General features: G+C 37.3%; 1 protein-coding gene across 1 annotated transcript in view; it reads right to left on the bottom strand.

The window, feature by feature from the left end:
- The window catches only part of SLC49A4 (solute carrier family 49 member 4), a 99,014-nt gene that overhangs the window by 18,934 nt on the left and 57,154 nt on the right, over window positions 1–22,926 (bottom strand). The window contains exon 7 of the mRNA XM_022567154.3: window positions 20,696–20,823. Within this exon, the coding sequence (XP_022422862.2) occupies window positions 20,696–20,823 (128 nt within the window). The remainder of the gene's footprint in view (window positions 1–20,695; window positions 20,824–22,926) is intronic.

The following is a 22,926-nucleotide window of genomic DNA, read 5'->3' as shown; positions in this document are numbered from 1 at the left end:
CTGGAATTGCATCTCTTCTCAGTGGTAGTTGAAGAACTTCCACAAAGCTTCACACATCTGTCAGCTCTTCACACAGGTTTTGTGGAGTAGATAGGAAAAGGTTCTCTTGCTGGATGAGTACCAGTTTATTTGCTTTATCTTTTTTGGTGGATTACTCCAAACCACAGGAACAATTTTTACCACTATAATTTAAAGGTTTCTTTCCCCTGAGTCACACTCCTGGCATACTGAGGGATAGGTAAAATATAGCAAATTAACACAAAATCTAGACTCATTCTTTAATTTTAAAGAGAAGTTAAAATCTAAGAAAAAAATGTAAGAAACGTTAAGTGTAACTAAAAATTACATATTTTAAGACTGGTTAATAACAGCCCTCAAGCATAAAATAAACATTATCTGCTATGTAATTCCTGGAGAAACACTTAAAATAGAAATAGTCCTCAATTTTAGAATGAGTTTCATGTCAAGAGTTTTTTTTTAAAAATACATGACTTTTTTTGGAACAGAGAAAAAAATTTCACCTAGAAGTGTATCGTTAATAGTGGCTAGGATCCCAGATTAGCCAATAAATAGCCTGTTAACCCAATCTATAGTGAAATCTTTGAATAAGGACACTATTCTTATTCTTAGAAGAATGTTTAGAGAAATGCTTTATAACTTTATTAATGCTCTTTTTATACAAACCTTCAATAATTTTAATTTGAAGGTGAAAACAGAATCAATGAGGAAAAAATGATATCCTATTTAGAAACCTAAAACATCTCCCCTTAGACTAATAAGTATCATGCCCACTGATGATAATGAGTAGCAATTATTCTAACCTTAAAGTTACCAGGAAAATACTTTTAATAAAAATATTTGTTAAGTAAAAATATTTCTCTGCAGAAACTGCAGAAAGTGAGGGAATTACCCTAAATCTGTTATGTATTATTCATAGAACATATCAAATTACCAGAATTTACCACACCCGATTGCAATCATTAACAATACCTAATATTGTTGAAGAGGTAAAAACAAAAACTGTATCTACTGTTTTCTAACAACATTTCTCTAATTAATCTCAACTCACACTTCCTCCTCCAATTACAGTAGCCTTTCAGGATTACAGAATATTTAACACATTCTAGTACCACAAATAGCTGGTGATTACTTTGAGTTTCTTTGATTAGAAGACACATGGAACTAGAGAACAAAAGGATGATGGTGAATAAAGAATGCATTGCTGGCTAAAGCAGTGACCAGGCTAGTCACAGGATTAAATGAGAAACATCTGATGGATATAAACACATGTAAAACATGAAGCACTTTTCAAGAGTTTCTTAAAAACAAAACAAAACCCCACACCTCATGCTCACTGTATATTTGCTGGACATAGATCACACAAATCAATCAACACTTCTTACACATGACTCATTAGTGGTACATTAGGAAATCTAGGGATGGAATATCACTGGTAGCTTTACAGAGTATTCTATCTACAAAACACTTTACACTAATTTATGGTCAGTCATGGTAACCAGAGCAGAGACCACTACTGACTCCAAAACAGATGAGCCTAGAAGTTTAAGATGAAAAAACACTGAATATAGCACAGAGAACTATATTCAGTATCCTATGATAAACCATAATGGAAAAGAAGATTTAAAAAAAGAATATATATATATATATATAACTGAATCACTTTGCTGTACAGCAGAAATTAACACAAAGTAAATCAACTATACTCCAATTAAAATTATTATTAATTAATAAAAGTTATTAATTAATTTTAAGAACTTATTAGTCATTATACACCCAGCATTTATCCCCAAACACAAAACACACTAGGTTTTTAAAGCTAATAAAGAGAAACACGTTAAAACAAAAGATATATAAGCGAAAAAGGTACAGAAAAGTGTGGTAAGGGACACAAACACACACACACACGCACATATGCACCTGTTTGTAAATGTATAGAGTTCTCTGGGAAAACTCAAGAAACTGACATTCAAGGTTGCCTCTAGAGAGGGAAATTGGGGGCCATGGGACAGTAGACATTTTTCATTGTATACCCTTTTCCTACTTTTTGAATTTAGTTTTTACTATGTGCATATCTTACCTACTTAACGAAATAAAAAAAGAGAAATGTCATTGTAAACTAACGAATCGGCAGCTAATCCAGCTCAACTTCATGCAGGTTTGTTAGCTCCCTGACTCAGAAATGGTTATCAGTGGGTGAGCTGCCCCACACACCAGATATCTACACCCAGAGGCCATATAACCCAGCCTTGGTCCAAGATCCTTGACATAAATATTCCCACCTTATTTATTAGAATTCCTATTATATGTAGGATAAGCGGGATGAGACTGCTGATATAACTTCAGAGGCCAGAAATTAAAAAACCAAGCATTTTCATTCAATTCTCTCAATCTCAGTGTTTTCTTCTTGTATTACTATAAAAATCATGACCACAAGGTTGTTTTACACTGGCTGGATATATATGCTGAAATCACTTGTTACTGTAGAAACTAAAGAATCAAAATAATTTACACATAGGGGATTGGTTCAAGATGGTGGAGTAGAAGAACGTGCTCTCACTTCCTCTTACGAGAGCACCAGAATCACAACTAACTGCTGAACAGTCATCAACAGGAAGACACTGGAACTCACCAAAAAAGATACCCCGCAACAAAAGACAAAGGAGAAGCCACAATGAGACGGTAGGAGGGGCGCAATCATAGTAAAATCAAATCACATAACTGGTGGGTGGGTGACTCACAGACTGGAGAACACATACCACAGAAGTCCACCCACTGGAGTGAAGGTTCTGAGCCCCACGTCAGGCTTCTGAACCTGGGGGTCCGGCAACGGAAGGAAGAATTCCTGGAGAATCAGACTTTGAAGGCTAGCGGGATTTGACTGCAGGACTTCGACAGGGCTGGGGAAAACAGAAACTCCATTCTTGAAGGGCACACACAAAGTAGTGTGCGAACTGGGACCCAGGGGAAGGAGCAAGTGACCCCTGGGGAGACTGAACCAGACCTACCTGCTAGTGTTGGAGGGTCCCCTGCAGAGGCAGGGGGTGGTTCCGTCTCGCTGTGAGGACAAGGACACTGGCAGCAGAAGTTCTGGGAAGTACTCCTTGGCATGAGCCCTCCCAGAGTCCTCCACTGGCCCCACCAAAGAGCCCAGGGAGGCTCCAGTGTTGGGTCGCCTCAGGCCAAACAACCAACAGGGAGGGAACCCAGACCCACCCATCAGCAGTCAAGTGGATTAAAGTTTTACTGAGCTCTGCCCACCAGAGCAACAGTCAGCTCTACCCACGACCAGTCCCTCCCATCAGGAAACTTGCACAAGCCTCTTAGATAGCCTCATCCACCAGAAGGCAGACAGCAGAAGCAAGAACTACAATCCTGCAGCCTGTGGAAAAAAACCCACATTCACAGAAAGACAGACAAGATGAAAAGGCAGAGGGCTATGTACCAGATGAAGGAACAAGATAAAACCCAAGAAAAACAACTAAATGAAGCAGAGGGAGGCAACCTTCCAGAAAAAGAATTCAGAATAATGATAGTGAAGATGATCCAGCGCCTCGGAAAAAGAATGGAGGCAAAGATCGAGAAGATGCAAGAAATGTTTAACAAAGACCTAGAAGAATTAAAGAACAAACAAACAGAGGTGAACAATACAATAACTGAAATGAAAATTACACTAGAAGGAATCAATAGCAGAATAACTGAGGCAGAAGAACGGATAAGTGACCTGGAAGACAGCATGGTGGAATTCACTGCTGCAGAACAGAATAAAGAAAAAAGAACAAAAAGAAATGAAGACAGCCTAAGAGACCTCTGGGACAACATTAAATGCAACAACATTTGCATTATAGGGGTCCCAGAAGGAGAAGAGAGAGGGAAAGGACCTGAGAAAATATTTGAAGAGATTATAGTCGAAAACTTCCCTAACATGGGAAAGAAAAAAGCCACCCAAGTCCAGGAAGCGCAGAGAGTCCCATACAGGATAAGCCCAAGGAGAAACACACTGAGACACAAAGTAATCAAACTGGCAAAAATTAAAGAAAAGAAAAATTATTGAAAGCAGCAAGGGAAAAATGACAAATAACATACAAGGGAACTTCCATAAGGTTAACAGCTGATTTCTCAGAAGAAACTCTACAAGCCAGAAGGGGGTGGCCTGATATACTTAAAGTGATGAAAGGGAAGAACCAACAACCAAGATTACTCTACCCAGCAAGGATCTCATTCAGATTCGATGGAGAAATCAAAAGCTTTACAGACAAGCAAAAGCTAAGAGAATTCAGCACCACCAAACCAGCTCTACCACAAATGCTAAAGGAACTTCTCTAAGTGGGAAACACAAGAGAAGAAAAGGACCTACTAAAACAAACCCAAAACAATTAAGAAAATTGTAATAGGAACATACATATTGATAATTACCTTAAACGTGAATGGATTAAATGCTCCAACCAAAAGACAAAGGCTTGCTGAATGGATACAAAAACAAGACCCATATATATGCTGCCTACAAGAGACCCACTTCAGACCTAGGGACACATACAGACTGAAAGTGATGGGGTGGAAAAAGATATTCCATGCAAATGGAAATCAAAACAAAGCTGGAGTAGCAATACTCATATCAGAAAAAATAGACTTTAAAATAAAGAATGTTACAAGAGCCAAGGAAGAAACTCCATAATGATCACGGGATCAATCCAAGAAGAAGATATAACTATTATAAATATATATGCACCCAACATAGGAGCACCTCAATATATAAGGCAACTGCTAACAGCTATAAAAGAGGAAATCAACAATAACACAATAATAGAGGGGGACTTTAACACCTCACTTACACCAATGGAGATCATCCAAACAGAAAATTGATAAGGAAACACAAGCTTTAAATTACACAATAGACCACATAGATTTAATTGATATTTATAGGACATTCCATTCAAAAACAGCAGATTACACTTTCTTCTCAAGTGCACATGGAATATTCTCCCGACTAGATCACATCTTGGGTCACAAATCAAACCTCAGTAAATTTAAGAAAATTGAAAGCATATCAAGCATCTTTTCTGATCACGACACTATGATATTAGAAATGAATTACAGGGAAAAAAACGTAAAAAACACAAACACATGGATGCTAAACAATACGTTACTAAATAGCCAAGAGATCACTGAAGAAATCAAAGAGGAAATCAAAGAATACCTAGAGACAAATGACTATGAAAACACGACGATCCAAAACCTATGGGATGCAGCAAAAGCAGTTCTAAGAGGGAAGTTTATAGCTATACTCAAGAAACAAGAAGAAAAATCTCAAATAAACAATCTAACATTACACCTAAAGGAACTAGAGAAAGAAGAGCAAACAAAACCCAAAGTTAGCAGAAGAAAAGAAATCATAAAGGTCAGAGCAGAAATAAATGAAACAGAAACAAAGAAAACAATAGCAAAGATCAATAAAACTAAAAGCTGGTTCTTTGAATAGATAAACAAAATTGATAAACCATGAGCCAGACTTATCAAGAAAAAGAGGGAGAGGACTCAAATCAATAAAATTAGAAATGAAAAAGGAGGAGTTACAACAGACACCACAGAAATACAAAGCATCATAAGAGACTACTACAAGCAACTCTATGCCAATAAAATGGACAACCTGGAAGAAATGGACAAATTCTTTTTTTTTTTCTTTGCGGTACGTGGGACTCTCACTGTTGTGGCCTCTCCCGTTGCGGAGCACAGGCTCCGGACGCGCAGGCTCAGCAGCCATGGCTCACAGGCCTAGCCGCTCCACGGCATGTGGGATCTTCCCGACCCGGGGCACGAAACCGTGTCCCTTGCATCAGCAGGCAGACTCTCAACCACTGCACCACCAGGGAAGCCCTGGACAAATTCTTAGAAAGGTATAACCTTACAATACTGAACAAGGAAGAAAGAGAAACTATGAACAGACCAATCACAAGTAATGAAATTGCAACTGTGATTAAAAATCTTCCATCAAACAAAGGTCGAGGACAAGATGGCTTCACAGGTGAATTCTATCAAACATTTAGACAGGAGCTAACACCCATCCTTCTCAAACTCTTCCAAAAAAATTGCAGAGGAAGGAACACTGCCAAACTCATTCTATCAGGCCACCATCACCCTGATACCAAAACCAGACAAAGATACTGCAAAAAAAGAAAATGACACACCAATATCACTGATGAATATAGATGCAAAAATCCTCAACAAAATACTAGCAAACAGAATCCAACAACACATTAAAAGGATCATACATCATGATCAAGTGGGATTTATCCCAGAGATGCAAAGATTCTTCAATATATGCAAATCAATCAATGTGATACACCATATTAGCAAACTGAAGGATAAAAACCATATGATCAGCGCAATATATATGCAGAAAAAGCTTTTGACAAAATTCAACACTCATTTATGATAAAAACTCTCCAGAAAATGGGCATAGAGGGAACCTACCTCAACATAATAAAGGCCATATATGACAAACCCACAGCAAACATCATTCTCAATGGCGAAAAACTGAAAGCATTTCCTCTAAGATCAGGAACAAGACAAGGATGTCCACTCTCACCATTATTGTTCAACATAGTTTTGGAAGTCCTAGCCACGGCAATCAGAGAAGAAAAAGAAATAAAAGGAATACAAATTGGAAAAGAAGAAGTCAAGCTGTCACTGTTTGCAGGTGACATGATAATATACATAGAGAATCCTAAAGATGCCACCAGGAAACTACTAGAGCTAATCAATGAATTTGGTAAAGTTGCAGGATACAAAATTAATGCACAGAAGTCTCTTGCATTCCTATACATTAATGATGAAAAATCTGAAAGAGAGATTAAGGAAACACTCCCATTTACCATAACAACAAAAAGAATAAAATACCTAGGAATAAACCTACCTAGGGAGACAAAAGACCTGTATACAGAAAACTATAAGACACTGATGAAAGAAATTAAAGATGATACCAACAGATGGAGAGATATACCATGTTCTTGGATTGGAAGAATCAATATTGTGAAAATGACTATACTACCCAAAGCAATCTACAGATTCAATGCAATCCGTATCAAATTACCAATGGCATTTTTTACAGAACTAGAACAACAAATCTTAAAATTTGAATGGAGACACAAAAGACCCCAAATAGCCAAAACAGTCTTGAGGGAAAAAGCAGAGCTGGAGGAATCAGACTCCCTGACTTCAGACTATACTACACAGCTTCAGTAATCAAGAAAATATGGTACTGGCAGAAAAACAGAAATATAGATCAAAGGAACAAGATAGAAAGCCCAGAGATAAACCCACACACCTATGGTCAACTAATCTATGACAAGGGAGGCAAGGATATACAGTGGAGGAAAGAGGGTCTCTTCAATAAGTGGTGCTGGGAAAACTGGACAGCTACATGTAAAAGAATGAAATTATTGGGCTTCCCTGGTGGTGCAGTGGTTGAGAGTCCGCCTGCTGATGCAGGGGACATGGGTTTGTGCCCCGGTCTGGGAAGATCCCACATGCCGCGGAGCAGCTAGGCCCGTGAGCCATGGCTGCTGAGCCTGCACGTCCGGAGCCTGTGCTCTGCAGCAGAAGAGGCCACTACATTGAGAGAGGCCCGCGTATCACACAAAAAAAAAAACCAAAAAAAACCCTTAGACGAAAACATAGGAAGAAACTCTTTGACGTAAATCACAGCAACATCTTTTTTGATCCACCTCCTAGAGTAATGGAAATATAAACAAATGGGACCTAATGAAACTTAAAAGCTTTTGCACAGCAAAGGAAACCATAGAAAAGACAACCCTCGGAATTGGAGAAAATATTTGCAAACGAATCAACGGACAAAGGATTAATCTCCAAAATTTATAAACAGCTCATGCAGCTCAATATTTAAAAAACAAACAACCCAATCCAAAAATAGGCAGAAGACCTAAATAGACATTTATCCAAAGAAGACATACAGATGGCCAAGAAGCACATGAAAAGCTGCTCAACTTTGCTAATTATTAGAGAAATTCAAATCAAAACTACAATGAGGGGCATCCCTGGTGGCACAGTGGTTGAGAGTCCGCCTGCTGATGCAGGGGACACGGGTTCGTGCCCCGGTCCGGGAAGATCCCACATGCAGCGGAGCGGCTGGGCCCGTGAGCCATGGCCGCTGAGCCTGTGCGTCCCGAGCCTGTACTCCGCAATGGGAGAGGCCACGACAGTGAGAGGCCCGCGTACCACAAAAAAAAAAAAAAAAAAAAAAAGACACATGCACCCCAATGTTCACTGCAGCACTATTTACAATAGCCAGGTCATGGAAGCAACCTAAATGACCATCAACAGACGAATGGATAAAGAAGGTGTGGTACATATATACAATGGAATATTACTCAGCCATAAAAAGGAACGAAACTGGGTCATTTGTAGAGTGATGGATGGATCTACAGACTGTCATACAGAGTGAAGTAAGCTGGAAAAAGAAAAACAAATATTATATATTAACGCATATATGTGGAACCTAGAAAAATGGTAGAGATGAACCAGTTTGCAGGGCAGAAATTGAGACACAGATGTAGAGAACAAACGTACGGACACCAAGAGGGGAAAGCAGCAGGGGTGGGGTGGTGGTGGTGGTGTGATGAATTGGGAGATTGGGATTGACATGTATACACTGATGTGTATAAAATGGATGACTAATAAGGACCTGCTGTATAAAAAAAATAAATTAAAAAAATTTACACAGGAAAGGGTTAAATTAAGATCTTCATAATCAGAATGGGGGAAAGGTAGCTGTGTCAGGATTGATTTAATATTTTCCCCAGTGTTCTGGGACATGCATAAAGTAAAACCTGATTATTATGTGTCTGAATTTGACTTCCATTTGAATTATCAGTTAAGAGTCTGATACAGTATCTTTACACACTGGTTTGGCAGATCCAGTGGGTGAATGTCATCTATTAAAAGTCAGGCAGACAAGATAATTTCCTGCTCATCAGAGAAGTTCAATACATGATCATTAAATATTTCCATGACTTTCTATAGTACTGATACTAAAATTAAAATAAACTGCCTTTCAATAAAAGTCAAGGTAAGGGCTTCCCTGGTGGCGCAGTGGTTGAGAGTCCGCCTGACGATGCAGGGGACACGGGTTCGTGCCCCGGTCCGGGAAGATCCCACATGCCGTGGAGCGGCTGGGCCCGTGAGCCATGGCCGCTGAGCCTGCGCGTCCGGAGCCTGTGCTCCGCAATGGGAGAGGCCACAACAGTGAGAGGCCCGCGTACCGCCAAAAAAAAAAAGTCAAGGTAAGTTAGCAGAACAAACACAATGCTGACACAGATTTTTTTTTTCAAAGAAGCTGATACAATTTCATAGGCTCATAATTTCAAAGGCTCATAATTTCAGTTGCAAAAAACAAAGTCCTCTGTAGCACAAAATACAGTAACAAAGGCTGTATTTCAAGAATATGACTTGGATCATAACCCTGAAAGAACTCTTCTCTCCACCCCTGCTTCCAGTGACAAACCAAATTACTAAACTTTAGGGAAGTAAAACTATGTATGAATACATTTTTATTAATCAAATTACTCAAACCTTAGGTGATCAGTAGTTATAAAACAAATCACAAAATTTCAGTGAAGATGTATAGTGCCACTCAGCACTGACTTAAATTTATATAATTTTTAAAACAATTTTTAAAACTGCTTTTAAAAATATTATCATACTTGACTATCCTATCAACTCTTTGAGGCAGGTAAAGTAAGATGAAGTGCCTGAAATTCTGAAAGTCAAAATGACTTACATAGAAACAATGTAAATTACCAGTGCTAATAACAATAGTATAATTAAGGCCTACAGAATCTAGCGTGCTTTCCACCAAGCCACTGTATCAGATTGAAAAAAAATTCTTCTTTTATAATATTTCTTTTATTCAATGGTATTGACACAAAAGGAATGCTTCTCAAATCTGTATTCCACACAGAAGCTGGAAGTGACTGCTCATAAGACAGATGACAGAATAAAAAACAGAGCACCAAAAGGGTACAGACAAAAAAGATGAAATTTCATCATGATAAATGTAAAATGTGTCCAAAAATTATTGCTTAGGTATATAATAGGGAAAAGTTAGCTTAAGCCTTTCTTCAAAACCATTAAAAAAAAAAAAGCATTTATCAAGTGCCTCTTATATGAAAGCAGCTACACTGGAACAGTAAATAGGACACTCTATCCTCAAATCAGTCCTAATCTAAAGGAATATGATGGACACCTATGGGCTCAGCAGCCATTTATATGCACAGTGTTAAGATAATTATACTTTATTCTCTTTAAAAGAAACCAAAAAAAGCTATGAGAAGCCACAGCCTCCTAGCATTAGGTGCCAGGTGCAGCAGGGAAAGTGTGCCAAATTCTAGTAATACTGTTTAAGGAGGAGCCTGACAAGCTATGGTAGGTTTAGAAGACTGACTATGCTTGTCGGTGGTGTGGAATCTATGTCTGATGAGGAAAGGTTATGAGAATTGGGGGATGTTTAGATTAATGGCTAAGTCCAGGCATGACTGACATATTCAAATGTTCTGAGGGCTGTCAACAGAAGAGGGAGGTGGCCGACTTGCTCTGTGGGAGTTGTATTGCTCCAAAAAGTAATAGCTTGATAGGAGGAAGAATTTCCCAGGACCCAGAGCTGATTAACAAGGGAGGTTTTCATTCAAGTTGTGGTCATATGAACATACATCTGGATTGTAATGGAAGAGACTCATTTATTGAGTAAGTTATATCAGATGATGACTAAGGTTCATTTAAGTAGATCAATAACAAATTTAGATACATGTAAGTAAAGAGCTTAACTAGGATATTAAAAACAAAAACCTAAAAGGTGCTTCTTAGTGGGTAAGAATAATAGCAATTTTTTTTACAGTTTTATTAAGAAGCATTATAAATATGAAATAAGGATTATAAAATAACAGTACATTTTTATCATAAATTATTTTAATGATTAGAATCAAGAAATTTCCCTAAATAGTAGGTTTATAACATTAATACACTTTATTAGATAAATTTTTATTATTGTGCACACTGACTGAATTTTTATTTCATGATAAAAGTTAGGAAAGTTAACTGGGGATTATTAGATTGGACATTTATTAAAAATATTTATAAAAACTAAATTAAACTTGATATTGCAAGTGAAAATACTCCTTTTGGAAATAAAGACATACACGTAAAGGCAAACAGTAAACATTCAAAAGTTTGCCAACTACAGAGTTTTTCATATGTTTTGGGCATGTTGAATATATAGAATACATATGTATGTATATACACACACACTGATATACATTTCTATATCATTGAGCTGTGCCTTTCTTCTCAGCCTCACATTTTCTTCCTAAAAATGATTACTGTGAAAAAAAAAAAAAAAAAAATGATTACTGTGGCCTTCATGGTCTATCACTAATTAAAATACGCAGTACGGGAGTTCGCTGATGGTCCAGTGGTGAAGAGTCTGCCTTCCCATGCAGGGGACGCGGGTTCGATCCCTGATTGGGGAACTGGGATCCCACATGCTGCAGGTAAACTAATCCCGCGCGCCAGAACTACTGAGCTCGTGTGCCTCAACTAGAGAAGAGAAAACCCGCATGCCACAACTGGAGAGAAGTCTGTGCACCGCAATAAAAGATCCCGCGTGCCACCACTAAGACCTGACGCAGCCATAACAATAAATAAATAAATAAAATAAAATAAAGTAAAATAAAATATGCAGTAATGAAACTGGGGTTCCAAAAGAGAAGGGGGCATATTTTGCTGCAATATTCATTAATGGTGATGGTTTTCTTTCCACGTGTTATTACCTTGTGGGTGTCCCTTGTTTAGTACCTTTGGTGGCAAAGTTTAGTCCTATAAAGACTGACAGTTATGTTTAGAGTCCCTTATGACTGGAAGGCACAGTTATTATCTTGCAGAAATGAAGCACAACTAATAATTCTTTGAAACAGTGGGCCCAGAGTAGAGATTGGTTGGGAAATCAGATATCCTAAGTAGTATAGGTTTATCAGTAACCTTTAAGCTCCCAAAGAATGACATATGGTTCTGCAGAAGGCAATGTACTATTAACTCATGGAACGCTGACTGATCACCTGGTCAAACCCTCTACCTTCAAGAAACACAAATTCTACTTGAAGACTTATTTCTCTTCTTGAAAATGTCCATGGATAAACATTACATGACCTCAGTAAGAAGCGTTTATCTGAGCATTTCACAAATCCATCCTCGTCTTTTAATCCATGTTCTATTTCTGCCTCTTAATCAGTCATGAACATGAGTAATTCACTTTTAGTTCATACTGAAAATAATAATTCACTCCTTAGCCTTCTTTCTTTAAAGTTTAAAATCCCTAATTTCCTTAATAATGTGCATTTCTTTAATCATGCTCATCCTTTTCTGAATTTTCTCATTTCTCCCCATTTTTGGGCAAGTGTATGTTTTTATTTCTTTGCATGCTATTAAAATGGGACATAATTATCTTAACAAAGGCAAAATGCATGAAAATATATTAAGAGGATTACTCTCTAGCCTATACATGTCACATGCCTTTCAATACAACCAAATATATTTCCTTTCTTCAATTATCACTTAAAGCCAGCTTGTAGTCGGCTATCACCCTCAAGGGGCTTCTATCTAGCTAATCACCTCCCCTTATTCTCCCCACCCATTATCTGTTTCCGACATCACCATCATGGCATCTTAGTAACTTGCATTCGATGAAGAACCTCCCCCAAAGCATCTTCTGTTAAACAGTCAATTTACACTGTTTCAGCAAACTCAACACCAAAGTGCTAACATTTTTCAAAATGTCATTTTCAAAGTATTCATCTATTCAGTGAAAAATGACATGTGAATTGTGGCTAGCATGGCTAGACATCTAGTTCTCAGATAAGGTGAATAATGTATTTTCATAATTTTGTTTACAGCATAAGCTTCAAGATTTTGAGACTCATATTATCTAGTCATGAGTTTATTTACTGCTCTATTATAGCTAATTCAATTAATGAAGATATAATACAATATTAAATATTGAGTTTCCCTAAAGAAATAATAAAAGCATACCACTGAGAGCCTCCAAGAGGATGTATGTAAGCAAGTACATATACCAAAATAGTACACCTTTAGATAGAATGGAATGATCCAGCTTTTCTTCTATGGCAACAGTAATATCAAGATCAGTGGACTACAGAAAGATTGCATTAGAAGGTTCTAGCAGTAGTAGCACTTATAACACAAGGGTTGAACAAAATTAATAGCTTTTAATTCATTATGTCAACAGTTATAATTAATGTGTATATTTTCAAACACTTTTCATGTAAATTCTTCTGATTTATAAAAAGTAATAATAGAAACACTAAGTTTGCTAGAAACTGGAAAAAGACTAGACATTTTCCTGATTAAAAAAAGAATGACTCTGGTAAAAAAAAGAAACATGAATTTGCCATTACTGACTTTAAATATCAGCCTAAAGGTCTAGATGTGTCTATAATTAGATTTTGTAGTACATTCCCTTTCATGAAACCTTTTTTACTTAAAAGGAATTAGGTCAGATTTTTACAAAGGCAGTAAGAGTATCTATGACAGATTTATTCAAATTCTCCATTGTTCCATTAAAATATGCCCTTTTGCCTTCTTACAGCTAGTGCTGAATAACAGAGTGGCTAAGCTTCCTGACTATTATTGGCAATAAGTCATATCTATTGAGATTCAAAATAGAGACAAAATATACTTCATTCATTCATTCATTCTTCAGGGCTTATGCTAGGTACTGGGGTGGGAGTTGGGGGTCAGAATTTAAAAGGCAAAAGTGCATGCTCCAGATTTTCAGACTGGTAGGGAGATAAGACATATACTCAAGTAACTATTAAGTGGTATCAGGAAAGAGAAAAAGAATACTATGATAATTCAGAGAAGGTATGTGAACAAATTTAGTCCTTAACCCAGTGTATTTGTAAGTTAAAAATGCATCTTTGGGGGGGCTTCCCTGGTGGCGCAGTGGTTGAGAGTCCGCCTGACGATGCAGGGGACACGGGTTCGTGCCCCGGTCCGGGAGGATCCCACGTGCCGCGGAGCGGCTGGGCCCGTGAGCCATGGCCGCTGAGCCTGCGCGTCGGGAGCCTGTGCTCCGCAACGGGAGAGGCCACAGTAGTGAGAGGCCCGCGTACCGCAAAAAAAAAAAAATGCATCTTTGTAGAGCAGAAACTAATAGAACAATGTAAAGCAATTATACTCCAATAAAGGTATTAAAAAATGCGCCTTTCAGGAGTTTCTAAGTGACATTAATAAACAGACTTACTTTCCAAAACAGCAGAATTTATAAATTCAGTGGTTAAGATGTCTACCTCAAACTCAACCTATCAATTCTAGCCTTGATTTAATTTAGAATTCTGCTTTCCTTTCTGTCCAACATAATTATTTTTAAGGACAGAATGGAAAAACAGTCTTGACTGGGGTCAATTACATCAATTTTCTTTAAAGATTTAAAAGATGCATAGTTTTCACAATAAATGCTGGAGAGGGTGTGGAGAAAAGGGAACCCTCTTGCACTGTTGGTGGGAATGTAAATTGATACAGCCACTATGGAGAACAGTATGGAGGTTCCTAAAAAACTAAAAATAGAACTACCATACAACCCAGCAATCCCACTACTGGGCATATACCCTGAGAAAACCATAATTCAAAAGGAGTCATGTACCACAGTGTTTATTGTAGCTCTATTGACAATAGCCAAGACACGGAAGCAACCTAAGTGTCCATCAACAGATGAATGGATAAAGAAGATGTGACACATATAGCCAATGGAATATTACTCAGTCATAAAAAGAAACGAAATTGAGTTATTTGTAGTGAGGTGGATGGACCTACAGTCTGTCATACAGAGTGAAGTAAGTCAGAAAGAGAAAAACAAATACCATATGCTAACACATATATATGGAATCTAAAAAAAAAAAAAAAAAGGTTCTGAAGAACCTAGGGGCAGGACAGGAATAAAGACGCAGATGTAGAGAATGGACTTGAGGACACGGGGAGGGGGAAGGGTAAGCTGGGACAAAGTGAGAGAGTGGCATGGACTTATATACACTACCAAATGTAAAATAGATAGCTAGTGGGAAGCAGCTGCATAGCACAGGGAGATCAGCTCAGTGCTTTGTGACCACCTACAGGGGTGGGATAGGGAGGGTGGGAGGGAGACACAAGAGGGAGGAGATATGAGGATATGTGTATATGTATACCTGATTCACTTTGTTATAAAGCAGAAACTAACACACCATTGTAAAGCAATTATATTCCAATAAAGATGTTAAAAAAATAAAATGATGCATAGTTTTCAAATATATATATATGTTTTCTGATTATAAAAGTAAAACAAATTCAGTGTTACAAATCCAGACAAAAAAGGAGGTAAGGGGCTTCCCTGGTGGTGCAGTGGTTGAGAGTCCGCCTGCCGATGCAGGGGACGCGGTTTTGTGCCCCGGTCCGGGAAGATCCCACATGCCACGGAGTGGCTGGGCCCGTGAGCCATGGCCGCTGAGCCTGTGCATCCGGAGCCTGTGCTCTGCAACGGGAGAGGCCGCAACAGTGAGAGGCCCGCATACCGCAAAATAAAAAGGAGGTAAAAAACTAAATCTCCTCCATCCAGAGATAAAACTGTTAATTTTATCAGGTTAAATAGAAAATACATGAAATTTAATGAACGTATTATCTTATAATGAATATTCTGCACTTAATTCAAGGGAACAAATCTGTTCATCATGTACTCACGACTATATTCTTGTGAAATCTAACATATGCATACATGTCATACAGTATCACAAAAAAAATTTGAGTGTAATGCTATGAACAAACAGAGTTGTAAACTAAAACTGTTCCACCAGAATGTTGTACAGCTGCTAAAGTTGAAACTATACCAGAATAATAAAAAATTCTGGCTCAGGACACTCGACAAAATTGCTCAAAACCCTAATGAAGGAATGTTAGTATATTAAAAGTGCAAAGTATCCAAAGAAAGATTACTCTGGACAACTGGGATTTATAGGCAAAGCAATAAACACTGAAAAGAGGGAATCCCAGCAGGATGGTACAGAGCAGAAGTTTCCAAACCTTCCTTCTCAGCACCCTTTGTATCTCAGTAATTTTTTAGTGGTGCCTCAAGGCCAAAGGAAATAGCTAACAATTCTGTTAATTACATGGTTAGGTCCAAACAATTTAATAAATATATATATATCCTAACAATTTAGTGGCCATTAAAAAATACTCATATATTGAAAGAAATAGGTTTTTACTTCATTCTTAAACAACCACAATTACTTACTAATGGGATGTGTACATCTGACAGGCACTACGCAACTTCTCAAATCTTGTAATCAGAACGGCACTGCCACCCTCATTTCCTGTTCCACACTTATTACTGTGCGGAATGATGTCCCCTCCTTCCCCCAAAAGATATTCATGTGTGAATTCCTGGAAACTGTGAATATGTTTCCATACCTGGCAAAAAGGATTAAGGCTGCAGATGGAATTAAGGTCGCTAATCAGCGGATTTTAAAATTGGGAGACTATCCTGGATTACCTGGGTAGATCCAATGTAATCACAAGGATCCTTAAAAGTAGAAGAAGGAGGCAGAATATGAAGTTCAGAGGAAGATGTTACCTTGGAAGGAAGGAACAATGCAATATGAGATGCAATATGAGAAGGACTTGACCTGCTGTTGCCAGCTTTACAGATGGATGAAGGGAGCCACGAGCCACGGAATGTGGACAGCCTCTAGAAGTTAGAGAAGGCAACGAAACAAATTCTTCCCTAGTGTCTGCCCACATTTTGATTTTAGCCTCGGGAGACTCGAGTTGGACTTCTAACTTACAGAAATATACGATAATAAATTGGTGTTTTTTTAAGCCACTATGTTTGTGGTAGCTTATTAACAGCAGCCATAGAAAGACTAATATAGACCCCCAAATGATACTAATAACAATTAAAAACAACTGCAGCTATAAAGCTTTCAGGTCAATTAGATGAGCTAATAATAAGTAAACTGCCTATATTATACTCCTTGGCTAGACTCACCAAGAAAAAAAGAGAGCAGACTCAAATAAATAAAATCAGAAATAAAAGAGATGTTACAACTGATACCACAGAAACACAAAGGACAAGAGGCTACTATGATATAATTATATGCCAACAAAATAGACAACCTAGAAGAAATGTATAAATTTCTAGAAATATACAACCTACAAAGCCTGAATTGCAATGAAATAGAAAACTTGTACAGATCAGTTACTAGGAGGAGATTGGATCAGTAATCAAAAACCTCTCAACAAAGAAAGGTCCATGACCACAAGCCTCCACTGGTGAATTCTACCAAACTTTCAGAGGTGAACTAATACCAATCCTTTTCAAACTCTTCCAGAAAACAGAAGAGGGGGAAACTTCCAAATACATTTTACAAGGCCAGCATTATCCTGATACCAAAACCAGATAAGGATGCCACAAAAAAAGAAAATTACAGGCCAATATCCCTGATGAATACAGATGCAAAAATCCTTAACAAAATAGCAAGCCAAATTCAACAATACATTAAAAGGATCATACACCATGATCAAGTGAGATTTATTCCAGGGACTCAAGGCTGGTTCGACATCTGCAAATCAGTCAATGTGATACACCACATTAACAAAATGAAGGGATAAAAATCATGTGATCATCCCAATAGACAGAGAAAAAGCATTTGACAAAATTCAACACCCATTTATGATAAAAATGCTCAACACAGCAGGTAAAAAGGGAATGTATCTCAACGTAATAAAGGTCATATATGACAAGATCACAGTTAACATTATACTCAATGGTAAAAAGCTGAAAGCTTTTCCTCTAAGATCAGGAACAAGACAAGGATAATCACTCTCCCCACTTTTATTCAACGTGATATTCGGAAGTCCTAGTCACAGCAATTGGGCAAGAAAAAAAAAGGTATCTAAACTGGAAGAAGCAAAACCGACACTATTTGCAGATGACATATTATATACAGAAAATCCTAAAGGCTCCATCAAAAAACTGTTGGGGGCTTCCCTGGTGGAGCAGTGGTTGAGAATCTACCTGCTAATGCAGGGGACACGGGTTCGAGCCCTGGTCTGGGAGGATCCCACATGCCGTGGAGCAACTAAGCCTGTGTGCTACAGCTACTGAGCCTGTGCGTCTGGAGCCTGTGAGCCGCAGCAAGAGAGGCCGCGATAGTGAGAGGCCCGCGCACCGCGATGAAGAATGGCCTCCGCTTGCCACAACTAGAGAAAGCCCTCGCACAGAAATGAAGACCCAACACAGCAAAAATAAATAAATTAATTAATAAAACAAAGGACTAGTCTTTAAAAAACAAAAGTTTAAAGCCCATTTGTTATCCTTTAAAAAGAAAAACTGTTGGAACTAATAAATTCAGTAAAATTGTAGGCTACAAAATCAATAGAAAAATCTTGCATTTCTCTACACTAGTAATGAACTATCTGAAAGAGAAATGAAGAAAAAAATTCCATTTACAATTATATCAAAATAATAAAATACCTAGGAATAAAATTAACCAAGGAGGTGAAAGATCTGTATATTGAAAACTTAAAGACATTAATTAAAGAAACTGAAGAAGACAAAAATAAATGGAAAGATATTCTGTGCTCATAGATTGGAAGAATTACTATTGTTAAAATGTCCATACTACCCAAAGCAATCTACAGATTCAAAGCAATCCCTATCAAAATTCCAATGGCATTTTTCACAGAAATAGAACAAACAATCCCCAAATTTGTGTGGAACCATAAAAGACCCCGGAGAGCTAAAGCAACCTTGAGAAAGAAGAACAAAGCTGGAGGCATCACATGCCCTGATTTCAAACAATATTACAAAGCTATAGTAATTAATATAGTATAGTATTGGCATAAAAACTGAGACATAGATCAATGGAACAGAACAGAGAGCCCAGAAATAAACCTACACACTTATGGTCAATTAATTTACAACAAAAAAGCCAGGACTATGCAATGGGGAAAGGACAGACTCTTCAATAAATGATATTAGGAAAACTGGACAACCACATGCAAAAGAATGAACTTGGACCACTATCTTACACCATATGCAAAAATTAACACAAAATTGATCACAGACTTGAATGTAAGACCTTAAACCATAAAACTCCTAGAATAAAATATAGGCAGTAAGTTCCTTGACATAGGTCTTGGCAATAATTTTTTGAATCTGACACCAAAAGCGAAAGAACAAAAGTGAAAATGAACAACTGGGACTATATCAAACTAAAGAGCTTCGGCACAGCAAAGGAAACCATCAACAAATGAAAACGCAACCTACTGAATGGGAGAAAATTGCAAACCATATATCTGATAAGGGGTTAATATCCAAAATATACAAAGAACTCATACAATTCAGTACCAAAAAGCAAACAATGCAATTAAAAAATGGGCAGAAGATCTGAATACTCATTTTTCCAAAGAAGACATACAGATGGCCAACAGACACATAAAAGAAGTCCAATATCATTAATCATCAGGGAAACACAAATCAAAATCACAATGAGATATTACCTCACACGTGTCAGAATGGCTATTATCAATAAGACAAGAAATAACAAGTGTTGGCACGGATGTGGAGAAAAGGGAACCCTCCTACACTGTTGGTGGGAATGTAAATTGATACAGCCACTATGGAAAACAATATGAAGGCTCCTCAAAAAACTAAAAACGGAACTACCATATGATCCAGCAATTCCATTTCTTATCTGAAGGAACTGAAATCACTATCTCAAAAAGATATCTACACACCCCCCTTGTTCACTGCAGCATTATTTACAATAGCAAAGATATGGAAACAACCTAAGTGTCCATCAATGGATGAATGGATAAAGAAATTGTGGAATATATATGCAATAGAATATTACTCAGCCATAAAGAATGAAATCTTGCTATTTGTGACATGTTTAGATCTTGAGGATATTATGCTAAGTGAAGTAAGTCAGACAGAGATAGACAAATATTGTATGATCTCTCTTATATATGGAATCAAAAACAAACAAACAAAAAAACCCAACAAACCAAGCTCACAGAAACAGAGAACAGACTGGTGGTTGCAAGAGGTGGGTGGGTTGCAAGAGGCGGTAGGAGAAATGGTGAACTGTTTGGTTTTTGTTTTTAGTTTAAATAAACTGAATAAAAATTTTTTAAAAAGGCTAAATAGAAAATAAACCTATAGGTGCTCATTCAAAGAATTTTACTGGTGTGTACTTGAAACATCATAGCTTTTTGCCTCTGTTCATGTTCATTTTCCTTCCTGTTTAACAATCATGTAATGGCTATAAACCAGATAAAAAATACTTGTATTATGCTCTGATATGATTTTTAAAAGAATATAAGCTTTTCCATGCTATATAAGCTTAGGCTAAAGATTATACATTTCCATATGCAAAATCCAGTGGAAATGTTTTTAGTTATTTCTTGAGCTCTTTTTAGATGGGATGATGGTCTGATGGCTAGACAAGGGAGACCTTTTTGTATATTTAACAATTACTATGGAAAAAGTCCTACTGTCAGTGTGTATATACTTCTATAAACTGAAACTATTTATTCAAAGTTCAAAACAGTCTGTGTTCACCTGTGGTTAAAGGCAGGTGTGTGATGCTGTTCAAACAGGTCAGGGTGAACCACGTGGATGATAGTGTAGCCCCAGAAAACAGGAGGAGAAGAATTAGTTTCAGCATACCCCTGATAAAATCTGCAAACCTGAAAAGAAACAATGTTCTATTAATGCTAGCTGGAGTTTTAAAATACCATTTACATCAATGACACGTTTTCATTAAACAATAATTTCTTGAAAAAATTTCAATGCTTTTAAACGCAAGTTTTTTGATTTTTTTTAAACCAATACAATTTATGTGTTTGTGATAAATGTTGCTTCGTGATAAATGCGTTCTTTTTTCTCTTACAAAACACATAAAATGTGATCTCTGTTCTGGATCTGTAAGTTACAGGATGGATTCTGAGTTTTAAATTGCCACTTTACTTTCTTTATATATATTTTCTATAATTTCCAAACATCCTATAATGAGCACATATTGCCCTAGTTTTAGAAAACAGGCTAACTTGTTGATGTAAACTTGCAAAGATGGCTCTCCCAAAATTCAAACTCACCTAGAGAACCAATACAAATGGTTACACCAGAGCCTTTGGGGTCCTATACGACCTGGTCTCTGCCTCCACTTTCCCTTTGCCTTATTATTCTCCAGCTGCACAGCCCTGTTTCTGTTTCTCCTACATGCTAAGGTTGTTTCCCACAGCAACGGTAGCTTCTGCACCTGTCCTGGAATGCTGGTACCCCCAGATCATCAAATGACTTACTCCTGCTTATTGTTCAGGTCATTTGGGTCTCAGTTCAGGAAGGCTCTCCATGCTTGTGGAGGAAGCCCTCCCCATCCCAACTCCACACTCTATTTTCTCTATAGCATTTAACTCTATTGGAATTTCTCTTGTTTTTGCATTTATTGTTTGTCTTCCCTATCAGACTATAAGCTTTGTAAGAGCAAGAACGTAGCTCTAGAATAGTGAATTTATTCTACAAAATTTGTGTATAATGTTTCACAGCATTTTAAGTTCTCAAAAATCCTGCTTTGTCTTGAATTAACATGAAACTCCTGGTTGAGATGCTTATCGTTTAGTAATGACCAAAAAGTTTTCCATTTGCCAACTGTTTTTCCTCATCTACTGATGAACTGTTGATTATATAAGCACAATCCTCTTGCTGTGGCTGTACACAGCTTACTCTGTCCTTCAGAATTGTTCCTATTGTAGAAAAACTGATCCCATCCCAAATACAACATATACCGTGTTTTCTCTGTTTTTTAAATTGATTTTAATTTCTACTGTAATTATATGACTTGCAATACTATCTTTCATTTTGCACTTATTTAATGTGATGTGGTTAATCATGTTTGTAAAGTGTTATCTAGACTAAAATGACTTCCTATGAGAGCTGATGCCACCTTTTGGTGGGAAAAATGGATGCACCTTTGCCTAGTGACTTTGGTTAGCTCTCTATTATGAAAGTTCACAAACAGAAAATTCTTATGTACTCTGAAAAAGGTTCCACAGCTTGATGGAAATGCCCCTCAAGAAAATCCAAATGCTTTGTTATAATTCCATGCTCACCACTTTTCTGATTTATATTTTGCTATGCTGCATGAACTTACTTGTCAGATGGGCAGATGGCCAGGTATGAGAGAATAAAACAGTTTTCTGGTACAATCAGAATTGAGTGAAGTTGAACAGTGAGTAAGTTTTCCAGGGCCTGATCACACAAGAATAAACTGACTACTCTGGTCTACCAATTTTAGATACCTAGTCCTTTCAAATGGGCTTATACCATCAAAGTGTACAGTTAGGACCAAAGTATTACATTTAGTAGTAACCTTTAGTAATATAATCACAAAAAAAACACCCAAAGCACTCATATCTATAAGGAGATTCTGTTCTAGGGATCCCAAAAAAGCTGTTTTGAATATAATCTAAAAATTGATTTTAGGCTTAGGAGATACCTACAATTGATTTTGGATCCCAGAGTAAGGGCAGTACTTTTTAGAACTGCCATTTCAACAATTTAAAAACAGAAACGTCCTCATTCTAACTTTTCCATATAGTTAAAATTAAGGGTTTGTAGAACAAAATGAAGAGAAAGGAGCATTTGAGATGTCATTTCTGATACATAATGTGTCCCTCTTTGACCTATGTGGTGCTCAGAAAAGGATTTGGTAAATGATGACTCGCCATCATTGGCTTGGAGATTTAATTAGAAAAATTAGATATGATTCTTATCAAATGTGATAGGTCAAT

The sequence above is a fragment of the Delphinapterus leucas genome, chromosome 4, assembly GCF_059928025.1.
Source record: "Delphinapterus leucas isolate spDelLeu-1000000601 "Yukka" chromosome 4, BTC_Dleu_Yukka2, whole genome shotgun sequence".
In the NCBI taxonomy this organism is placed as follows: Eukaryota; Metazoa; Chordata; class Mammalia; order Artiodactyla; family Monodontidae; genus Delphinapterus; species Delphinapterus leucas.
Note: the sequence above shows the minus strand (reverse complement) of the source record. Positions and strands in the feature narration are given on the sequence as shown.